The sequence below is a fragment of the Centruroides vittatus genome, unplaced genomic scaffold, assembly GCF_030686945.1.
Source record: "Centruroides vittatus isolate TY-2023 unplaced genomic scaffold, ASM3068694v2 contig_754, whole genome shotgun sequence".
Taxonomy (NCBI): Eukaryota; Metazoa; Arthropoda; class Arachnida; order Scorpiones; family Buthidae; genus Centruroides; species Centruroides vittatus.
This window is the reverse complement of record NW_027122490.1, coordinates 93,155-115,201: the sequence shown is the minus strand read 5'-3', so window position 1 is coordinate 115,201 and position 22,047 is coordinate 93,155. Positions and strand designations below refer to the sequence as shown.

The 22,047-nt window shown below is 29.3% G+C and overlaps 1 protein-coding gene across 1 annotated transcript; it reads left to right on the top strand.

Moving 5' to 3' along the window:
- The first annotated feature begins 14,982 nt into the window (after window positions 1-14,982).
- On the top strand, window positions 14,983-19,324 carry LOC136981380 (alpha-(1,6)-fucosyltransferase-like). The gene is made up of 7 exons (XM_067277693.1): window positions 14,983-15,087; window positions 15,160-15,274; window positions 15,354-15,606; window positions 15,693-15,882; window positions 16,467-16,643; window positions 18,386-18,557; window positions 19,001-19,324. Exons 2-7 carry the CDS (start codon window positions 15,194-15,196, stop codon window positions 19,322-19,324), a joined length of 1,197 nt encoding a protein of 398 aa, XP_067133794.1. The 5' UTR covers window positions 14,983-15,087; window positions 15,160-15,193.
- The last annotated feature ends 2,723 nt before the right edge of the window (window positions 19,325-22,047 follow it).

Sequence of the window (22,047 nt, the reverse complement as noted above, 5' to 3'; positions counted from 1 at the left end):
GATATTAATCTAGATAAAGTAATCCAATTGAGTGATTTTTCGAGAAGGAATTGATCGACATCATAGATCTGATTATGGCTGGAAAGAATAAATAATAGTTAGTTTGTATGTTTAAATGCTAAAACTATGGTAACAGAAAAATTGGAACAGATTTGGTCTACACTTATTCCTTATGATATTCCTTATTAAGTTTTTTTCTAAGCCAGGAAATTGGAAAAAATATCAACTATTCCACCGAAGTCATTATATCAAGTTCATAATTGATATATTTCTCCTGAATTCTGCCTATCTTAAGATTCTTAAGATTGTTATAATCTGTCAAATTCTTGTGTGGTATAATTATAATTTCAGGACAATTATATAACAAAAGATATATGTTTAAGAATTTGATTTTTACCATTAAATTTCTTCATCTAGCTAAGACTTAACAAAAAGAAGATAATTCAATAATAATAATTACCTCTCCAATTGGTGCTATCCTAGATGTAGGGTCTTCTTCCCAAAAATTATAAGTTTCGTTTTATAGTGAAACACTAGTGTTACGAAATAGATACAACATCCGTTCGACGAACGAGATCAACAATTAAAATTGTAATTGATAATAATTTATATAATTTGAAAAATTTTTGCAGTTATGTAATATGATATAAGATCTCAATTATAGATGTTTACAATATTACAAGTATATATCAATGTTGAACAAATTAGATGTTAATTGCAATATGTTATCAAATAGCAAAATTAACTATGTTGGTATCAACTGATTCTCCCCCTTTGTAACAGGTATATCCTATTACAATAAACTTTACTTACTTATTTTTTTGGGAGAAATCTGTAAATAGCTTATACAGCCCAGTCAATAAATACTGTACATAACTATTTTCATTTTAAATTACATTTATACAGTTAAAAACAAATGATTAGAAATTGGTGTGATAAAATCTATCAACAAACAGACATACAACCGTATTGCTTTGATAGACGACAACGAAGTAGAAGAAACGGAAATATCTCTTTTTCTTCCAATATGTAACGGAAACTAGGATCAACTTACTTTATCAGGAAGTTGTTTTATCAATCTCTGGTTAAAGCATCAATCCATTTATGATACAAGTTAAATCACAAATTAAAAAGATTATTTTCGAAAATTATCGGCTTTCTGAATAAAAATCTACTTTATTAATGGCAAAAAATATAAAAAAGAATCCGAATCGATAGAAGTAATTCTATCAATATCAAACTTAGTTTCGATCAATAGACAAGAATCGAAAATCGATCATGAACTCAAGCGTACTTCATACTGACCATTCCTTAATAATAAACTAGTTTCAGTGAAACTCGGATGAAACTTTTATGTAGCGTTTATTGTTTTAAGTTTGAAGAGTATTTTGTTCTAAATGTCTGCAATGCCATCTAAGAAATTGCAATTTGTATCGCGTTACGAGTTTCGAGATCGCTTGGGATGCTCTTGTCGACTGGGAAATCTAGAATCGCTTCAACAAATCAGTGTCTGTAATATATTTGTTATCGAACTATTCCAAAGATGTTTGAAGGAAAATCTTATTTTCTTATTTATAGCATTCGATGAAACGTCATTGATGTCTACTTCCGTCACTGTTAAAGTGTTGTCTTATTTTATATTTTCTCAAAAGTAATTCTATAAAACTAATGTAAACTTTAATACAAGCAAATATTTAAAAGCTGCCATTTCTTACGTATTAAATTTATATTTTTTGTGATTTTTCTAATGTTAACATAATCATTTATTTTTTTACTCTATAAATAATTTAAATAAAAAATGAGATGTCAAATAAAATAATATTTTATTAAAATTGAATTTTATTCCTTTATTAATTGTTTAAAAAATAAAATATCGGCAAAATGAAACACGAAATGATTGGAAATTATTCCCAGAAGGAATAAATTGCTATTGTCGTAATTAGTCACGTTTCTCAAACTTCTCAGTAAATGGATATTTTTAAAAATGGATTGATTAAATTGTCAAAGTCTCGAAAATATATATCAAAATTCCGTATGAATTATTGCTTAATTAATTAGTTGTAATTATAAAATGAATTTCCGGCATTGTCGAGAGACAGATATTAGAATATTAGGTTTAAGCTGGCGAGAGATAATAATTTATTGCCGAAAATTTTATCAAAGTCGTAAAGCATTCTAGATTGCCAGATTTAGGCGAAAGTAGCTACAACTATTATTAACTACAGGTCCCTTTTGAACCGGAATAAGCCCTATATTTTTATAGATCCGTTTATGAAGTCGACAGAGGCAATAAATTCTTTATGAAAATTCAAGGAAGATCACTTTCCTTTAAGCTTCAGAAAAAGAAAAATTGATATATATATTTTAAAACTTGCAATAATAATAAATAAATAATTAAAACGCAGTCTCCTTACAGTCAAGATCCATAAAATGGAGGTAGAGATTTTTTGTCGTAAACAAATTATTTTTAAAAATTAAAGAAAAAAATTTGTTTTCCAATCAATTTTAATTTTTCAGCATAGCAAAACAAAATTATTTCTCGAAAAATTCTTCGTGAATGGACGACATATCGATTCTAAAATAGCAAAAGTATAACTTAGAAGAAAAAAGATAATCAACGACTATAAATCCCAATTTCAAAATACAGAATATTAAAATAGTTATAAGAATCTTAGATAGATTATAATATAGAATAGATTTTAAAATTAAAACAAAAAATTCTAGAATTCGTAACAAAATATTAGGAAAGGTATTATAGGAGCGTGCCGTCCTCAGTATTGGCTTGATGGTAACTTGCACCTGAGGTGAAACCGATCTTCCCGCTCCAGCTTCTAGAACGGTTAGCAGCTTCTAGTGCTGGAACTCTTATATGAACTATTTATAAACAACACTGAAGTACATTTACAGGACTTCTTTGTATTCGGCTTATTTTTTATTTATTTTTCTCCTTTTGTTCTATTGCTTATTTCACCGCTTGAAACAGTCTCCCTGTCGTCTCATCTATCGAGCCTGTTTTATTGGAAGTCTTTACAAATGTCATGGAAAGTTAAATTTAATTCTGATGGGTTAAAATTTATATTTGGATAAATTATAATGTTCACTTGAACATCTGTTTAGGAAGAAGAGATCTATCTAGCATTACACGAGCGTATGTATGTGTGCATGCTTATTCTAGCGCTAAAATAACTGAAGAAAATCAATTTAAAACAATTTAGCTTAACATACAAATGATCCGTGACCGTAATGAATAAAGACAACATTGCAGAAACTAAAACATAAAATGAACTTTATTTTATTAGAGAACAAGTTCAAAACGACTGCCTTCGGTGGCAATACAAGGATAAAGACGGCCGAGAATGATGTTATGGATGGCACATAGCATTCCCGGTGTCATCGCATCACAGGTCTGTGGTATGCGTTTCTTCAGTTTGCCAACTTCACGCAGCACTGCTGGGTACGTATCAAATACCGATTCTTTTTGGTGATCTCACAGGAATAATTCTAGAGGAGCCAAGCCTGAGGAGGATGATGGCCTTGGAACAGGGCGGTACTGTCCAATCTAGAGGTTGTCAAATCGTTTTAAGATCGTTTATCTGGAAATGAGCTAGTAAGTCATTCTGATGGTATCAAACCTGGTGTAACTGCACGAATGGCAAACCATCAAGCTATTCGTCCACCGTCGTGTTTAGAATGTTCACCATCATGACCAGTCGCCATTCGGAGCACTATTCGTAGAAAAAGTTCTGCCCAGTGACATTTTTAAAATGAATTAATCTTTTGTCTCTGATAATATTTAGGTATCGGTTATTTTAGCGCTGGAACAAGCATGCATCATATGCAAACACTTGGGCAATGCCGGAAAGATCTCTTTTGCCCTTGGACAGATGTTTAAGTGGACACCTTGAATATATTATTATAGAAATTATATTTAATCGAAATAGTATTAAACTATTTTGATTAAATATTCTGAAGATGAATGCAATTTTTCTATATCATAAATTCATAGTTATAAATCTTTTCAATTAAAGCATGAGATTGATTTGAAATTTATCCATCAAAATTTTAAATAATATAACAAAATTATGGCATTGAAAATGAAAATAAAGATTTAAAGATAGAAATAATACCAATTATTAGTGTAAAATAAGTATCTTAAAAGTTTGTAAATTATTAATTTCAAAACTGATTTTTAAATCAATTTTAAATTATTGTTGTGAATCCTCCATTATAATAGGTCTCAAATAAGCTACGTCGCATTCATTACAAAGCAAATAAGATGGATTGTCATTTTAAAACCGATTTATTTAAGCAGATCTAATCAGAATTTAAATTCAATATCAAATTTAAGTGAAATATATTCTATTAATGAAATATATTTATCAACTTAAAATAAACGTATGGAATGAATGTAAGATAAAATATTGGTTAGTTTCGATCTCTCTCTCAAAACACAAAAAAAATATTGTCCTACTCTTCTAGTTTAAAAGAAAAAAATTAAAATTAAGCACACAAAAGAAAATAATAAGATAATTAAAGGTGTTCTTTAATTAACAATTAAAATTTGAAACAGATTTAACTAACATATAAAAATATTTCAAATACTTTTGAATAACTTTTAAAATAATTGTTCAATTATTTTAGTTAAAACGGGCAAAAAATTAAATATTTGTATACACAAAAGCCATCTAATTATTAACCACGCATTATTATGGCTGGAGTATAGATTAAACACAAGGTAATAGTTTAAGAGGATGTACTATGTGAAGAGACTCTTACAAGTTGGATGGAAATGACCGGAAGAGTCGAGAGGCACAAATCCTTCGTTTGTTTAATGACAATGACAATGAAATGAACCTCACTTGTCAAATGTAAAGTCTTTTGTTTGGGAGATAAATAAGACGAATAATAACGTTAATATTATGAAAGAAAATTAGCAAAAATACTGAATTGTTTCCAACATTTCTTATATATTCCGAAAATAATCAATTAGCCTAATTACATCAGACTCATTAATCCATGTTTATTTTTTGATACATCACTTGGCGATTATAAGAAAATAAAATTTGTTAGAAAAACTTAATATTCGTATTTGTGACGTGTAATTAGTATTTTAAAAAGATGAAAATAATGGTTTAATAATAGCCTATAAATATAATTATTTAAACAAAAAAAATTGAACTTAAAGCCTTCATCGCATAAACATTTTATCTTTTACTATCTAAGAATGGAAAAAATAAAATATTAATTTTTCTATAAAAATAAACACAAACAAATGTCGAAAACCATGTCAAGAATAAATCCCTACTTTGCATGTTATAAAATAGTTACTATGAAACTATGTAAACAACCATAAGAAGAGATCATTTGTTTCAGGGTGTACGAGATGTAAAATAAAAAACCATAAGATATAAAAACTTCAAAGCATGTAAAACCTAAAATAGTCTTTGGGAATGAATCTATAAATTTGGATTGTAAAATAAATGATACGGAATAAGAGAAAAGATGTCCTCTGTGTCGTTTGAAAACGTGTAAAGTACTTTTTCAATACTAAAAATCATTTGTCAAAAAAATACTTAAAATAGGTTGGTTTGACGAAGATTTATTTTAGATCTCTACAAAATATTTAAGCTTCCGTCACGCATACAATTTGTATCTCCATGCTCCATGAAAATTACAGTCGTGTTATGAATTAAAAATCATAAAATATTACATTAAATCGACGAAGAACCGAATATCGCATTTAGGTCAAGATAAAAAAGTTTCAATATTAATTCGAAATTTTAATATCTTCTACCATTATATGCACACGTGACTTAATTCAGCTACATAACAAAATTATTTTATATTTGAAGAAATTTGCTATTGGCAAACAGTCATCACACTACAATTAATATAAAAAATAATTTATAAGTTATAAGTTTATATTTTAAACAATAGACTTTTTATCGGGTATTTGACATTTGAGTTTAACTATAGTCTAACTAAGTTTTACTATAAAACTTTTGTAGAATCTTCAATTTGAAAGGCTCGATAAAGGAAAAATTGTGAAAATCCTTTCATCTACTCGCAGATTTACGGCTTTTCTTTAGTATTTTTGGAAAAATGTCTATAAAGGGATAATAAAAAAGAAGGACTTAACGTATAAGCTTTAATTCCCAAATGATTGAACTTAATCTGAGAATTTAAATGGTAAGAGTGCGATTCAAAGTTAAGAATAAAAACTTATTTAAAAATATATTTATTCTATTATATTTTATCAAACTCATACTTAAACAAAATCTTAAATTCAGGTGCTTCACTACATAAATTATTGAATGACAAAAGATAAAGTATTTTGACAATAAAAGTACTCATTTGAAAACCATTCGAATGCCAATGGAAACGATGCATCCAGACGCTTTTTTAGTTAATTTCTTTTTATAAATTCTAGTGAAATATATTATAAACAGAAAATAATTTTTAATGTGTAAGAATTTTTTCAAACAGACGGTTTTAGCGGATACGAGAACTGTCGTTTAGAATTTACACATTTACTTACAAGAAGCGCAACGAATAATACTAACATTTGAAAGCTTCCTTTGTGCCAATGCACTTGGCTTAAGATGATTTCCGAACCTCCATCAATTTGATTTAAAAGTACTTTGGAATGGGAATTTTAAGTATAATTAAAATATCGTCGTGTTAAAAACTCGAAAATTACATTTTTTCTTGTTTTTCTATTGGGAATTAACTTAAAAATTCATGTTAATTTCATTCTAAAGAATTTTCTTAACCACTTTACATATATAATTTATAGATACAAGGAGGTATCAATCTATAAAAAATCGAACTTTAAAAACACTGCAAACTTTTTAAGTGCAAAACTTATTCTTCATTTCAACGTTCGTCACTCTTTTAAATTTAATATAGAAAATTGTATACAAAATGTTATAAAATAAAACTTTATTTTTCCTAATCAATAATTCTTTCGTTATCGTGCATTAATAATTATAAAATTTGGGTTTCTCGAACTAATTATAATTTGTACAGTACTTCTAAACCATTTTAAATGTATTTTAAACGTGTAAAATCTAAATAAAATTAAAAAATGAAATCAAACAGTAACAAAACAGTTTCTTACATCAAATACAACTTATTTTACATCGGCGATATAACAATTTTCTATGCTATCATTGAAACCTTACATAAATTTTAATTTAATTTTATATAATATCGCTAAATACAATTTTATACGACGATTAGCATAGAATAAATATCAATAGTTTGATAAGCTGATCAAAGACGAAGTTAATCCATATAAAGCTTATATATTATTTAAAACACACAGAAATTTAATAATTTATTAAAAATAGAATAGATTATAACAAACGTCCTGCCAGTAAACAATATAATTATTATATTGTGAATTTCGTTTCCTTTCAGGAAATTACATTTTCATGTCAATATTCAATATTGTTATGCAACTACACTAGAACAGAAGTAGTACATACGAGACAAACAAATATAGACAAGCTCATTCGAATAAACACGTGTACAGACGTAAATCCATATCAAAAATTTATAAAATAATTTAAAACATTTTACATAAGAGCGGTATTTTCTTTTATTGTGTGTTGTTTCGTATCCAAAAAAATAGAATATTTATTCTGTTTTTAAAACTTGTACGGAAAAAACTATTACGGAAGAAGATAATGAAACGAAATGAAGCGATAGAAAATATTTCTTACAAAAGATTCTAGTACTTAAATACGTATCAATCTTTTGCTTTTTATTTGCATGAATCTAAAGTAAGTCGTAAGCCACTCGAATGCGAAGGTTGTCTATTCAAAAATATCCTTATTTTCTCATAAAACGTTTCTAAAATAGATTTTAGAATCCGGTCGACGATCCATTGATGCACTTCCAACACAATCTGTATAACATTGCTTTATCACAATTCAGCACCATCATAATTCTTCATTTTAATATTTTTGTTTTATTGTAGTAACGAATAGTCGAATAAAAAAATAAAAAATAACATAAGCAGATAGCTAAAAATATAAAGAATGTTCTATATAAAACGCGGACAGTAAAGATACAAACGAAAGCATTTGAAACGAAATACAATACCAGGCTACTTCTATATTATTTTAGCATTTATATTATGTTAGATAAGTTATCCAACCAAAAATTTCCAAACGATAAAAATATCTCTTACTTGCATATCGATTTGAAAATAATCATCAATTATATTTTTCTATTTGCTCGATTTTTGACAATTCAAACCGAAAATGCTTTTCCGAGTATTTCGGAATCATTAAAAAAACTTGAAATATATCATTTTCAATAAAAACAAATTATCCAAGTCAAAAAATACGACAAGAATAAAAACTATCGACTTCTATTACAAGATAACATTAAAGTATCGAATGCAAGTAATGCAAAAAATTCGCGAGGAAAAAATATACAGTTTGGTTTGTACAAAAGACCGAATGATTTAAATCTCAGATATTTAACTTTTGATAAAATAATTAGCACATTCATATATAACAGTGTAATTCGATTCCGGGTAGCATATACATATGTATGACTTATACGTGTGTAAAATAGAACGTCTACACTTCTAAACGCGTTGATCTATCTAGGCCAAATTTTTCACTCACCGACTAAAAATATGTCTACCAGGATATCTGGTCACCCGTCAACTCACACCATTGAATACGTAATAATTTAAGTTTAAATTAATGCACCATTCTATAAGTCAGCATTTCGTAACAATTAATGAAAGGGCTAAAAGATCCACGTAACAGTGATTAAGGATTCCATACCGTATTGTTTTGAATTCGAAAGATCCGCTGAAATAACGCTATTGATTTGAGTTAGCCTAAAATAACAAAATGTTTTCATACTGGTTTAATTTCAATGTTTGTTCTTATTACTTTTCGCTCGGGAATATCTGCTAGTACCTATATATAAAATAATTATAATTGAATGAAAAAAATCATAAGAGTAAACAAAAAATATTTCGAATGTCAAATATTATTTATTTATTTGCAAATTTTAGGAAATGATTATTTACGAATGATACAATAGCGTTAAAAAAGTTTTAGGTCGATTAGCGGATGAGTATTAAACCGAGTCAGTCATCCACATCTATATCACCATTCATTAGTAACAACACCAGTCAGTCCTTCGCAAGGTTACCAGGTAAGAGCTATTTACTGATACACTAGCTTAAATTTTATTCCGTTATGACGTATTTAATATTACGAATTTCGATTTAAAATCAACATAAGAGTATAAAATCGATATGAAATTAATTAAATAATCTTTAATCGAAGAAGAAATTAAAACTACTTCTTCGTCGATATCGATTAAATATATTCTATATTTATATTGAGTCGTTTTAAAAAAAAGATTTCGTTGGAGGCAAACGATCGCCTCTAAACAATTTTTATTTCAAGACAGATTTTCTTCCAACGGCAGAAAAACGTTATCCCGAAGTGGAATTACAACTTTATATCTATGGGTAATTTTCCAAATCGCGTAATTGTTTTTAGCTTAAAAACTTAATTAATTTCTCAAATGGAATTCTGAAATGATGTAAGAAAATTTTAATTAATTTCTTAAAGTTTGACTTTGGAAGAATTCAATCGTTTGATGTATTTTTATAAACGTATTTTATTCTTCGTACTAAAAACCAGAATATAAATAAACATATAAATATTTAAAGTATGATTTAAAAAACTCTTATTCGATTTTACTATAATTGTTGATAGTTTTGTAAATTTAATTTGCAGTGCGTCTATAATAGCGAGCAATTATTAAATTAATGACTATCTTTACAGGCAAAATTTAGGCAATTTTTTTTTAATTAACCAAGATGAGCGAAATTCGAAAATAACATTTCCGAATTACAGATTGCTTTTATATATTAAATCGCATCGACTTAATTGAAACGAAACGAGAGTTTATTATTGCATTTTTCTGTAAAACTTTTCACTTAAGTTAATAGAACGAATCCTTTTCTTTTAGATGTTTGGCACTCAATTTTTGCTGATTTTGTTGATATTCACCCATCTTATCGCAGTTCTTCTTATTATTATTGAAAATAAGAAATTGCTGAAAACTCCTGAACAATGTCAACACTGCAACCAATTCGAAAATCATCACAATTTATTAATGTAAGTAATAGATTTTTAAACGTTTTATTTTGTCGTATTTATAACATTTTAATTTGAAACAATTCAATTGTCTTCAACGTATTAATTACATAGAAAGCGTTTTTCATATTATGTATAATTTGTGAAAAATGTTATAAAAGCAATAATACATAAACATATAAAGCGGTGACACAGAAACATTTCTGAGCGAAAAGGAATTTAAAGCGGGTTAAATATTTGCAATAATTTATAAAAAATATTTCGTTATAAATAGAGTATTTATATTATATTGTAGAAAATGTTCAATTGTATTTATAATTGAAATATTATCCTCACAAAATAATTTTTGATACGCCATTTAAAAACGAGTTCTGCCGTCGCATTATATACGAAAGCAATGTCACTTTTCATTTAGAAGTCGTATATTGTTATATATTTTGTTAATTACTGTAATTGCGTGTTTTTTGTATTTTGTATATTTTTATAACCGAATAATGTAATAATAAATGCAGAAATGTCGTCCGTCTTCAGAGACGTCTTATAAGACAGGTCGTTTAACGTGATTGCTTGAGAATGTTGATAGACGAAATCAAATTTCAGTAAACCAAATATTTGCTTTTATAAAGTTAAAAGCTTGTAGTAAAGTTAGAAAAATGTGTTTTATTTTCATTGCGTCCGAAAGTGTAAAAGGAATCAAAATTGCTGACAACCGAGGAATGCAATATCATCGACCAGTCAGGTAGTAAAATAAATTTAACAAGTTTATCGAATATATTGCTTAATATTATTTTTTACTAGGTCAGTTCATTTTCAAATAAATTAAATCTGTACAGCGATAAAAATAATTCAATTCTGTAAGTGCACAAATTGCGTCTTTTTACTATTATTTTATTCGTTATACTCGTAGTTTGATACAATTACATCAATTACATATTTGATCACTTACAATAGCTTCTCTGATGTATAACAGCCGGGAAAATGATGCATACAGAATGGCCTGTTAGACACTTTACCGTTTAAAAATGTAATAAATATTTGCTATTATATATTCTTTCAGTGTCTGACATTTTAAAAATTTGTTTACTTGAAATTTGTCATAAAAAATTGGCGACGTAGCAAAGCATAAAAAGTCTTTGAATTTTATTTCTAAACTTGCGCTCCGTTGATCTAACGCAGAGCACATAGGTGAATACGTCCAATTCGACAAAGATGTTGTCAAATTGAACGTACCCACATTTTTCAATTACCAATTCGGCAGTGTTTTTCTTTGTGATTACCTTTCTGAGCATATATGTCAGTAAGCTTCGAACCTTGTAATAGATTAAAGACATCATTCAGAAAAAGGTTAAATCGATGGAGCCAAACGTATTCAGAACTGTTATAGAAAAAAGAGAGCCATAAAAAACGCCCGTGCTTGCGAATCGGAAAAAGGAGATCAATTACATGACAATAAACGAACAAAAAATTTAGTCAAGTTTTAAATGGTAAAGAGACTTAGTGGCCACTCTATACCAAAATACTGTATGTAAGTTACATATAACTTGTACAGGTTTCAGACAAAAACATTGCAACAAGCTATATGCTGCTTCTGTTACATATTAGCTAAGTATACGAGATTATGGATAATCGGTAGCCGGCTCTTTAATGGCGCACTACCATCAATGCATACCTCTTTCTCGTAGGACTAAATCCTATCTCGATTCCAATGAAGAAAGCAGCATAATTTAAATTATAAAGTCGTAGAGAGTCACAAAGTTAATAAAAAACATTTTTCTCCAGGTAAAATACTGAAAGGAAAGCGACTAAACACTATAAATTAATGGGAAGGATAATTTATGTAAGGCTTCTCTGCATGGCCTCATGTATCAGGTCATGTAGGCCTACAAGTATTGATTCACTCTACGAATTTGTAATTTAAATTGTACCACTATCTTCCAAAGAAGCCAAGATAGATTTGATCTGGTGAAAAGAGGTCAGAAGATATGCATGAATAGCCCACGATCTACACTCTAAAACAGTTTTTCCCAATTGGTGGTCCGCGGACTTTGCATGTTCCGAAAACTAATTTAGAAGATCCATAGCATCACATAAATAAAAACCCAAACTTTTTAAAATATACTCATTTTTACAATTGCTTGTGACGACTTGTGATAGATCATTGGAAATATTTTTCAAAGAATGTAGCCTACAGTTGATGAATCTGGATGAAGTTTTCTCGGATTAAATAAAACTAGGTGAAAAATCTTTGACTTATCTAGTTTCACTTTGTTCCACATATCTTTATGAATATTTCACATATTTTCGATGTTTCGTTAAGTGAAGAACAAATTCAGAAATCGTGTCGATATTGATACCTGGTTTAACGTTGTAAATAGAAAATGCCGAATCAGAGATGTGGAGGGAATTGTTCGATACAAAAGATCTTCGTTATTTCACCATTCTATTTTCAAAGTATACTATAACAAGCAATTATTTATTGTCATCGTCACAACGCCGGGCTGCAATTTTTAATCATATTTTTTTTTTTAATTTAATTTAAAGTATATGCTATCCACCTCAAATTAGTACTGTGGTGTCTTGCCCCTGCACATCATACTTTTCCTTTAACAATAGAATTGTGCCGGTCATCTATCTAACACCTTTCAGGAAAAATTTTTGAATTGAAATAACATGACTTCCGATTTGCATCAAAAATCAGTATATAGTTAATCGTAGTCTTCTGTCCCTAAGGTTTCTCCTAAGGAAAGACAGACGAAAGGACGACAGTGGAAATTTATAGGTCTACTTTTTTTTCAAATTGCAGCCCAATAACATTATAATTCGTTTAAATGATAAATGAATGACTGTAAATTTCAAAAATCCGAACACTTGAAAACATAATTTAATACTAGTTTAAAAAAGTCATTATTACCAGATGTTTCTTATAAATAATTTATCGAAAAATTCTAGTATTAGAATTTTTATTATAATAACGGTTTATATAATATATATATATATATATATATATACCGTTATTATAATATTATAATATATATATATATATATATATTATATATATATATATATTTATAATTTAAATTTCTTTTCGTTTAATAACTTTTTTATCTCTACGTAGAGTATGAAGTTTTTCAAAAAAATGCCTATTATATAATATTAATGCAGAAATATTTATTTATAGGATGCTTTAAAAAATCTTTATTATATCTGGATTAATTCATAACGTAATAAATTTTCATGCTCAATATATTTCTGCATCAAAAATACGACATAAAACAATTTACATCAGTTTTCGATAAGTCATTATATGGATTACTGTATATAGAAAAGGATTTTTACGACTGATCTTAATTAACTATAAATTAATTAATAATTATAAACAATGAAATACTTTAAAGCGACAACAACCAATCCAGAAACTATGCTTCGTTTACTATGCAATCGTTTACTATGCTTCGTTTTAAGTCTATCGTCAATTCTGTTTCTGGTTAAAACAGATTCGATTGTTTCTTATTATAAAACGAATCATTTCTAGTCTTTGAAAAACTTTTTCGAATTGAAAAATTTAATACAACATATGACTATATTATTTTTCATGTAAAACCAATGTATTTTTAATTATAACTTTGACTTCTGTACAAAATTTTCGAGATATGTGCATTTGGTCCGTATTCTTCAATATTATGCTATTCCTGTCTGTGATTCATACAAAAGATATATTTGAGCGTAATAATTCGGTGCTAATTTAACAAAAACAATTAATTAATTAACTAAATACCACGGTCAAAATTTCAATAAAAGAAAACTTTTACAAAGTAAAAGAAATAATAGTAATATTTTAGTAAGCGTAATCGAATGCTGATGAATAGCAATTTTCTCTGTCTTATAACAAATCTAAAAGTGAACTTTTAACGTGTATTTTGAGTCGTAATAATAAAAGAAATATAACTATATAACTACGTAATAAACAAAATATAATATTTACACTAGGCCCAGTTGCATAAAATTCTTGTAGGTATTACAAGTTTTAGAACAAATATGTTGAATAGAAAGTTTTGTAGCAAGTTACAAGCTGCAATTGCAAGCAATTTGCATCGCACAAAGTTACTTATAGTTAGTAACATGCTGCAAGTATAAGGTACAAGATACAGGTACAGGTATCCCTTGCTTAACAAAGTTTTGAATAACGCACGAAATTTGTTGCGATAATCCCTTTATATAAGCGGCAGAAGTTTTAATTTACGCGGCATTTCGAGCTGTTTTTACTTAATATAGATACCGAAGTTGATTAACGCGATTTTCATATACGTAGTTACATCGAGGATAAATTAACGGGTTAATCAATGGATATCTGTATTATCTGTCTTGTAGCTTGTAACCTTTAATTTTTATGTAACAGAATCCACACATTTGGATTTATATTTCTTGGATGATTCACTTTTCCCCAGAATATTTCTAAAAATTCTTTTGAAAATATTCTGGCAGCTCTTATATATGTTAACTAAAAATTTAATGGAAATCCATTTAAACAAATTAAGATAATTTGACATCTTTCGTACAATTTTAGCGCACAAATTCATTATTATATCGATTAATTATACACGTCATAATATTAATTAATATCCGATTTCGCTTCTTATTTTCGTTTCAGACGAAATGAATTTCGTGAAGATGCAAGTGCGACATATAATAGCGATAAAGGTAAGGGTATGGCATAAAAATGTAGAAGAAAAGAAATGAATTATCAAGAATTTATCTGTAATTTTTGTTTAGACGAATTTTATTATAACAAAACGTATAGCGTGTGGCGTCATCTAGTATTTACAATACGAAACATGTGGTACTTTATTCATTCGCAATTAACCAATTTCCAAAAGTCACAAAATATTCAGGATATTGAAAAGAAACTTTTAAATTATATAGACGAAAGCGGAGTGGAGTATTACAGGTAATTATTTTATTAATAAACTTTATAAATAGTTGATCGAAAAATTTATTAATTCTTTTAATAATTGAATAGAATTATTTGGCATGAACTGAATCGCTTGTCACAGATGGAAGGATGGTCTTCGAATAGAAAATTAAAAGCTTTCAGATTAGGAGAAATTGTTCAAAACCGGATCGATAAATTGCAGGTAGATGTTTACCACATTTCAGAAATCTTTATTTCTTATATATATTGAGGAATTGGTAGTAAACTTATCTTATGTTCAGAATCCGGATCAATGTCATATCTCCAAAGTGTTATTATGCAATTTGACGAATCCTCACGGCTTAGCTTCTTCCATACACGATGTATTATGGTGTTTTATCAAAGCGTATTATAGCGGTATGATGATGGTTTTGGATATATCCCACTGGCACTACGAAATCAAAAGTTGGGAAAGCGCTTTTCTGTCTTTAAGTCGTACTTGCCAAAATATGAATATATCTCACATATCTAACTCTCCGTGGCCTGGAAAGAATGGCAAGTGAAAATTTCATCTATACAATTTTTTATTTAAAAATTTTAAATTCTGTGATTTTCTAATATTTTTAAATCATTATTAAAAGATGATGAGGCTCGTTCCGATTTAGGACGTCTTCCGCTTGATCTTAAACTACAGTTGATCCATCTTTTCGATCAACCGCTAGTTTGGTGGTACGGACAATTTATAAGATATTTATTAAGACCAAATGCAGCATTTGAAAGTTATCTTAAAACTAAGAAGAAACTAATTGGGTTTTCTTCTCCTATTGTTGGGTAAGTTTCTTTGTTTTCTAAAAGATATCATTACGAATTAAATATTTATTGATAACTATATGCAGTCCTATGTTTCGCATGTCAACGAAGTGTCATTAGGAATTTACGTTTCATTATAAATTATGTTTAAAAATATCTTTAGGTAAAATAAATGTCTAACATAGTAAATATATATAAATAAATAAAATTTCTAGCAATCTTCTGAACTAATGGCATACATATATATATATTATGAAAAGATTTGCAAATTTCAAAAGTGGTACATTTTATTTGATGCCATTTAATTCAGAAGACTGCTAGGAATTTTATTTAACTTTAGAGATTTCGGAAAATGACAAATCTTATATTTCTAATGATTCATAGAAAATGCTTGCGATGCTATTTATGCAAACGCCAATTTAATTAAGAGCGTATCAAAATTTATTTAAGGTTTGCTTGAAATAAATTGTAAATGTAATCCGGTTATGCATAGACCGGACCGATATCTTGGAGTAACAATTATTGTCAGGCCTTAGTAGTATTGCGCATTTTCTCATCTTGTTTGGTTTTATATAGTTAATATGACGTAGAATTCATATTTTCAGAATTCACGTGAGAAGAACAGACAAGATAGATAACGAAGCCAAATTCCACGACCTGCACGAATATATGTATCACGTCGAAGACTATTATAAGCGCCAGGAATTGGATAATCCTCGACTGGAGCGAAAAGTGTTCATTGCTACTGATGATCCAAATGTTATTACAGAATGCAATTCGAAGTAATATTAGGCATATGTGCACAGAAAAATAATTATATACTATTCTATTTGACATAAGGTAACCAGGGATGGAGTGTCGGAGTCGCGTATTTTTCTGCTGACTCCCCATCCCTGAACGTAACTCTACCATATTTTGCCTAAGTATCTAATTTCGCCTAGAACGGTTATACGAAATGCAAACTTCCGTTTGTGAGAGGTAGGACATAAGGAGTATACGTTCGGTTGTGACGGTTATCATCGGTATCGTAACAACATCAAAAATAACGATACAATTTGTAAAACGACCAACACGACCGGTTAAAAAACAAAAAAAAAACATGCATCGTCGATCCTGAGCTAATGGGTCTAATGTAAAAGAGGATCCGGAAACGTATTACGGTGACATATGTTTATAAACAAATTGGCAATATTGAGCGTTAAATACGACGGAACGGTCGTTTCGAACTCCGCTCCATGAGCGTCATTAATATCCCCAGTAGACGAACTTGCGAACGTACTCCTGTGGCGAGTCTTCTGCGACGATAAGACGCATGCACAGGCTAAACGATATGTTGTACCCAAAAGGCTGCATAAGAACAAAAGAGAGCGACGAATCCGTGCTGAAACAGAAAAAAGTGACAAGTACATGACAGCGCGAGAGGCAGTCATTCTTCCGATGCAGAATTTCACATGATTGACACCAGTGGGGACCAATATTCCGTTACCGAATGACAAGCTGTACGTGGAGTGCACGTTTTGCGCAGCGAAATATTCCACCAGCCGGAAATATTCACAAAATATATTTGTACGTTTTGCCTTGATGCTTACACAATTGGTTTATTGGGCTGTAATTTGAAAAAACTTGTAGGCCTATTAATTCTGACTGTCGTCCACCTGTCTGTCTGTTTATTCTTTCTTAATCTCGAGAAAGAGTTAGATAAACGAAAGCCAAGACCAGATATGGAAAGATTAATGGCTGGAGGCCCGATTAACTATATAAGAACTTCCGGTTTTGACTAGAAGTCACGTTATTTCAATTCAAAAATTTCCTCTGAAAGGTGTTAGATGCATGACCGGCACGACTCTGTTGCTAACGGTATAATGTACAGGGGCAAGCCACTGCTAAAATGAGGTGGAGAGCATATATTTTAAATTAAAAAAATTATTAACATTTGTTTCTGTTTGCCAATAATTATAGTACTGTAAACTTTAACGTGCGTAAATGGCATTTTTTTTTACCCATCGAAAGTCCCAAGACGTTCTTGTATGGTGCTCAGTTTACAACGCTGACTGGAGACAATGCTCTTCATACAACACAAAGTATTGTTAATTTTTCCAGTCGAATAAATTTCGTTTTGTTATATTGTATTGATTGCGTTTTGCTCTTCTTGGTCTTTTGATCTGATCCGATCAAATATCTGGTTCACTTAATATCGCCTACTCTATTGGGCAAAAATAGGCACCACTTTCTTGGCACGCTATTTGTCACTGTTTTTAAACTTATACCACAAAAGCACAGTACGCTTGCCATACTACATTCACCTACCTACAGTATTTGGCCCGATAGATGGTGCTTCTTTTTGGCTGTTTGTTTTCTTGTTGGCCATTGCATCGTCCACGGGATCGCACAATAGTTAGAATAGACGAAATATGGTATAGTTACCTAATATCTATGAATACGTTATATTTATAATACAATTGCATAGTTATTTTATACCTTGAATAAAAATAGTAATAAATGTGTATTTTATTTCTAAAATCAGTGTTTTTCTCAATCCTAGATATCAGCGATTTACCTGCCTCAGTTTCTCTGAAAATGCAGATTTAGCATATAACATGAAAAGTCGTTATACCAATTCGTCTGCATGGGGATCTTTAATAGATATATTCTTATTAGCAAACTGTGATTTTTTAATATGTACTTTTTCATCTGGGGTAAGTAAAAAAAAACATAAAATAAGTTATTCTAATCTATATTGTAACATTTAATTGTAAATCACAACTAGTTCGTAAGATTTTAATAAATAATACTTTCATTAAGGATTGCGAGAGTTAAAAATAATCTGTTACTTATATTTCCTATATAATCACATTCTTTCAAAACTTACACGCTTAAAAGACTGATACCTGTTTTATTTTTCCCCATATATTGATATGTAATTATCAAAATCTTTTCGAATAAAAACTGTTTGGAATCAGAACTAGAGATTAAAAGTAGAAAAATAATTAACAAATAAGGGTTAATTATTAATTCATATTGCTTTAAATATTATCAATAAAATGACTTTTATGTTATTAAATAACTTTTTAAATATTTTTATTTTATAATTTCTTTGTCTTCTCAAGAAATGTATTTACATATTAAAATGTGTTTTCAGTTTTGTCGTTTGGCATACGAATTAATGCATAGTATTCAACCCGATGCTTCCAACAGAGTACATTCGTTAGATGTTGAATATTTGTATGCTTGGAAGAAACCACCTCAGAGGCTTGCCTTATATTCCCACGTGCCTAAATCTCCTAAAGAGCTATGGTTTCATAGGGGCAGTCTAATAAGCAAACAGGATGAGTTCTCCGTAATGTATAGCGCTTTGTCTGGGAAAATTTGGAATGGTTTATTGGATGGATTCATAGTTAAGACTGGTGAGAAAGGATCATATCCTATTTTCAAGACAATAGAACATTACAATGTGGACAGTTAAAAACTTATAAAACTTTCTATATTTCTGTGGTAATTATTTTAAGTACATCGAATTCAATATTTTTTCTCATAAATGGGCTACGATTCAATATTAAAACAAAAATGTTTTAAAATCAAGTAATCGCGATCTAAAGATACCAAGTATTGTCGGTTAACTTTAGATCGGTCGATAGTCACAGACAATTTTAAATAAAGTTTCAATAAAAATGTCAAAACTAAGTTAATAGTAAGAAAACAAATTTAACATTAATTAATCGATTAATGCGAGCTTTAAATTGACTAATAAACTGATATTCTCATTTGAATAGATAGATTAAATTAATCTATATTTTAAAATGTAATGTTGACTACTTCTTATGATAAGAATTCAATTCAGACTATAGAGTTAGAAAAAATTTTCATGAAAATTAAATGACAAGAACTGGTACACCTAAAATACTATTCTACCCTGTAAGTGTTAGGATTCATGTTTATTAGAACGTTTTTAATATAAAATTATTTTGAATTATTGTATTTAGCGTTTGTAAATAAAAAGTTATATTCCAGTGTTACAATTGTGTTTATGTTTAACATTTTCTGTAAAAATGTCAAGAAAAAAATAAAATTTTATTGTATTTGAGAAAATTTCTATCTTTTTTAATTTAAGTATATATATCACATGAATAAATATGTTCCAAAATTCCAAAATTTTTGTTAAATGACATTCGTAAAACAATGTTTTTATAAGGCACTAATTACTCGAGAATAGTCCCTATATTTGTTTTTTAAAAATTTGTCTCTTCTCGCCATATTGATGAATTTTTTCTTGATGATAACAATTATGATATGAAGACATAATACACTGTACACTAGTTGTAGAAATCCAGCAACGAGTTGAGTAACTTTCCCGGTAATAAAATTAAAATCAAAAAGTCCGATTCCACTTGTGATATGACACGTAATCCTCTCTCTATCTTCCTCCCCCTCTACCGTTAGCCACCAAAATTAAATAACATCAATTCCCGTAATACCCGAATCTCCTACAAAATTTCAAAACTTTTCGACGAAAAGCATAGGAGTTATCTAGCTTTAAATTGGACTAACAAAACTGTATCTCCCCTCCATACACACACACTAACATCCACACATACAGAAAAAAAAACCCCAACTTTTATTTGCCTTTCTTTACGTTTCAAGGTCTCCTGAGTCTAAAAATATAAAAATCTTGGTCATGTTTTGACCGATCGCCACACTTTCCCTCTGTTATATGGAACAGCTGGAAAAGTAAAAAAGTAATTTTCTTCATATTAAGACATAAGATTAAAATTAAAATTAGAAATTAAGGCTCAATTATTGGATTTTTTAGCCTGTAATGTAATACTTTATTGATAATTTAAGGACGATATGGAATATTTGGACACGTTAATATATGCGATATAAGTGATCGGGATACATTAAGGCAACTCGCCTTTTATATTTAATAAAATCATTGATATTTTTGTGAAATACGTAATGTTTGTTAATTTAAAATATTTTAAATTTCTTGGTTTTCAGTAAATATAGTTATTATTTTATGGTAAATATACAAATTAATTAAGTAATAAAACATGTAGATACAAAATGACAGATTATATTGTGTTTTTCACGTGCTATAAACACAAGAAAATTAGATACTATTGATGTAAGTGTTGAATTAATTTATGTAGTAACTAATAATACTGTACATAATCTATACAATAATAATAATGCAGTTTATTCTGAATTTTTATTTTTATAAAAGTAAGATTATTGCATAATATTGTACTGTACCTGTACATTCATTTTACGTACAGTACATATTACTATAAGAAGACTCGTGTCTTCTTATAGTAAGACCTGTCTTACATATAGCGTGGAATATCTCAGAAATTAAACGGCAATATAATATTCTCTGCGACATACTATTTCGTGGATATATTTACGCCTAAATATTTACCGGTATATAATAACAATTTGAATACCAATTCACTCGAAACTTTGATTTTGCAACATAACATCTTCGCGCAGTCATGTCTTCAATTACTATAGGTTAAATCGATGTGTTTAAAATTTATTATGTTTTCTAACTTGTACAACCATAAAGTTTCTAAAACCGTACGTGTGCGACTTGAGAACTCATGCTTAACACATTCGTTACCGCTTATCGCATATAAGTTATGTGACACATTAATTCTGGTTAGAATCCTTCCTCACAGATGGGCGAAAACGATGATGTCATTTTATAACATAAAAGTGAAGATCCTTCTTACTCGTCACGTGATCTTTACAAAAGTTCCGTCCCGAGTCGTTCTTTACGCCTCGAGATTGTCCGATTGATGGTCCGTTGAAAGTCACACCTCCACACTCGATAATTAGTTATATACAGTTTATTTACAAATATTTACAAAGATGTACACTATGCAATAACGTTACGTACGCTAATGTACCGAACTGTGATGCCGCACGTCGACTTAGCTGGCCGGGGAACACGAGTCACCTTTCCGGAGATGGCTTGACCTCGTGGCCGTCCGTCTCTACGACAACTTTTCTCTAGAGGACTTCTCAAGAGGAGAACACTCTCTCTTCCGCCTCAAAGGTCTGCCTGGTGTTAGAGACCGCCACGTATCAGGTCCCTCGCCCTTTCTCCTCGTTTTTTTGCCACCCTTCCAATTTAAGGGATTCTGCTACTCCTTCCTGCGACCAATCAGTGCCTCCCCTTTCTTAGAG

What these genes read in the sequence shown, in the direction of transcription:
- LOC136981380 (XM_067277693.1), top strand. Translation starts at nt 15,194, where the DNA reads ATGGAAGGATGGTCTTCGAATAGAAAATTAAAAGCTTTCAGATTAGGA. An exon ending in ATTACAGAATGCAATTCGAA is followed by an intron (nt 16,644 to 18,385) that starts GTAATATTAGGC and finishes TTCTAAAATCAG; the next exon opens with TGTTTTTCTCAATCCTAGAT. An exon ending in TATGTACTTTTTCATCTGGG is followed by an intron (nt 18,558 to 19,000) that starts GTAAGTAAAAAA and finishes ATGTGTTTTCAG; the next exon opens with TTTTGTCGTTTGGCATACGA.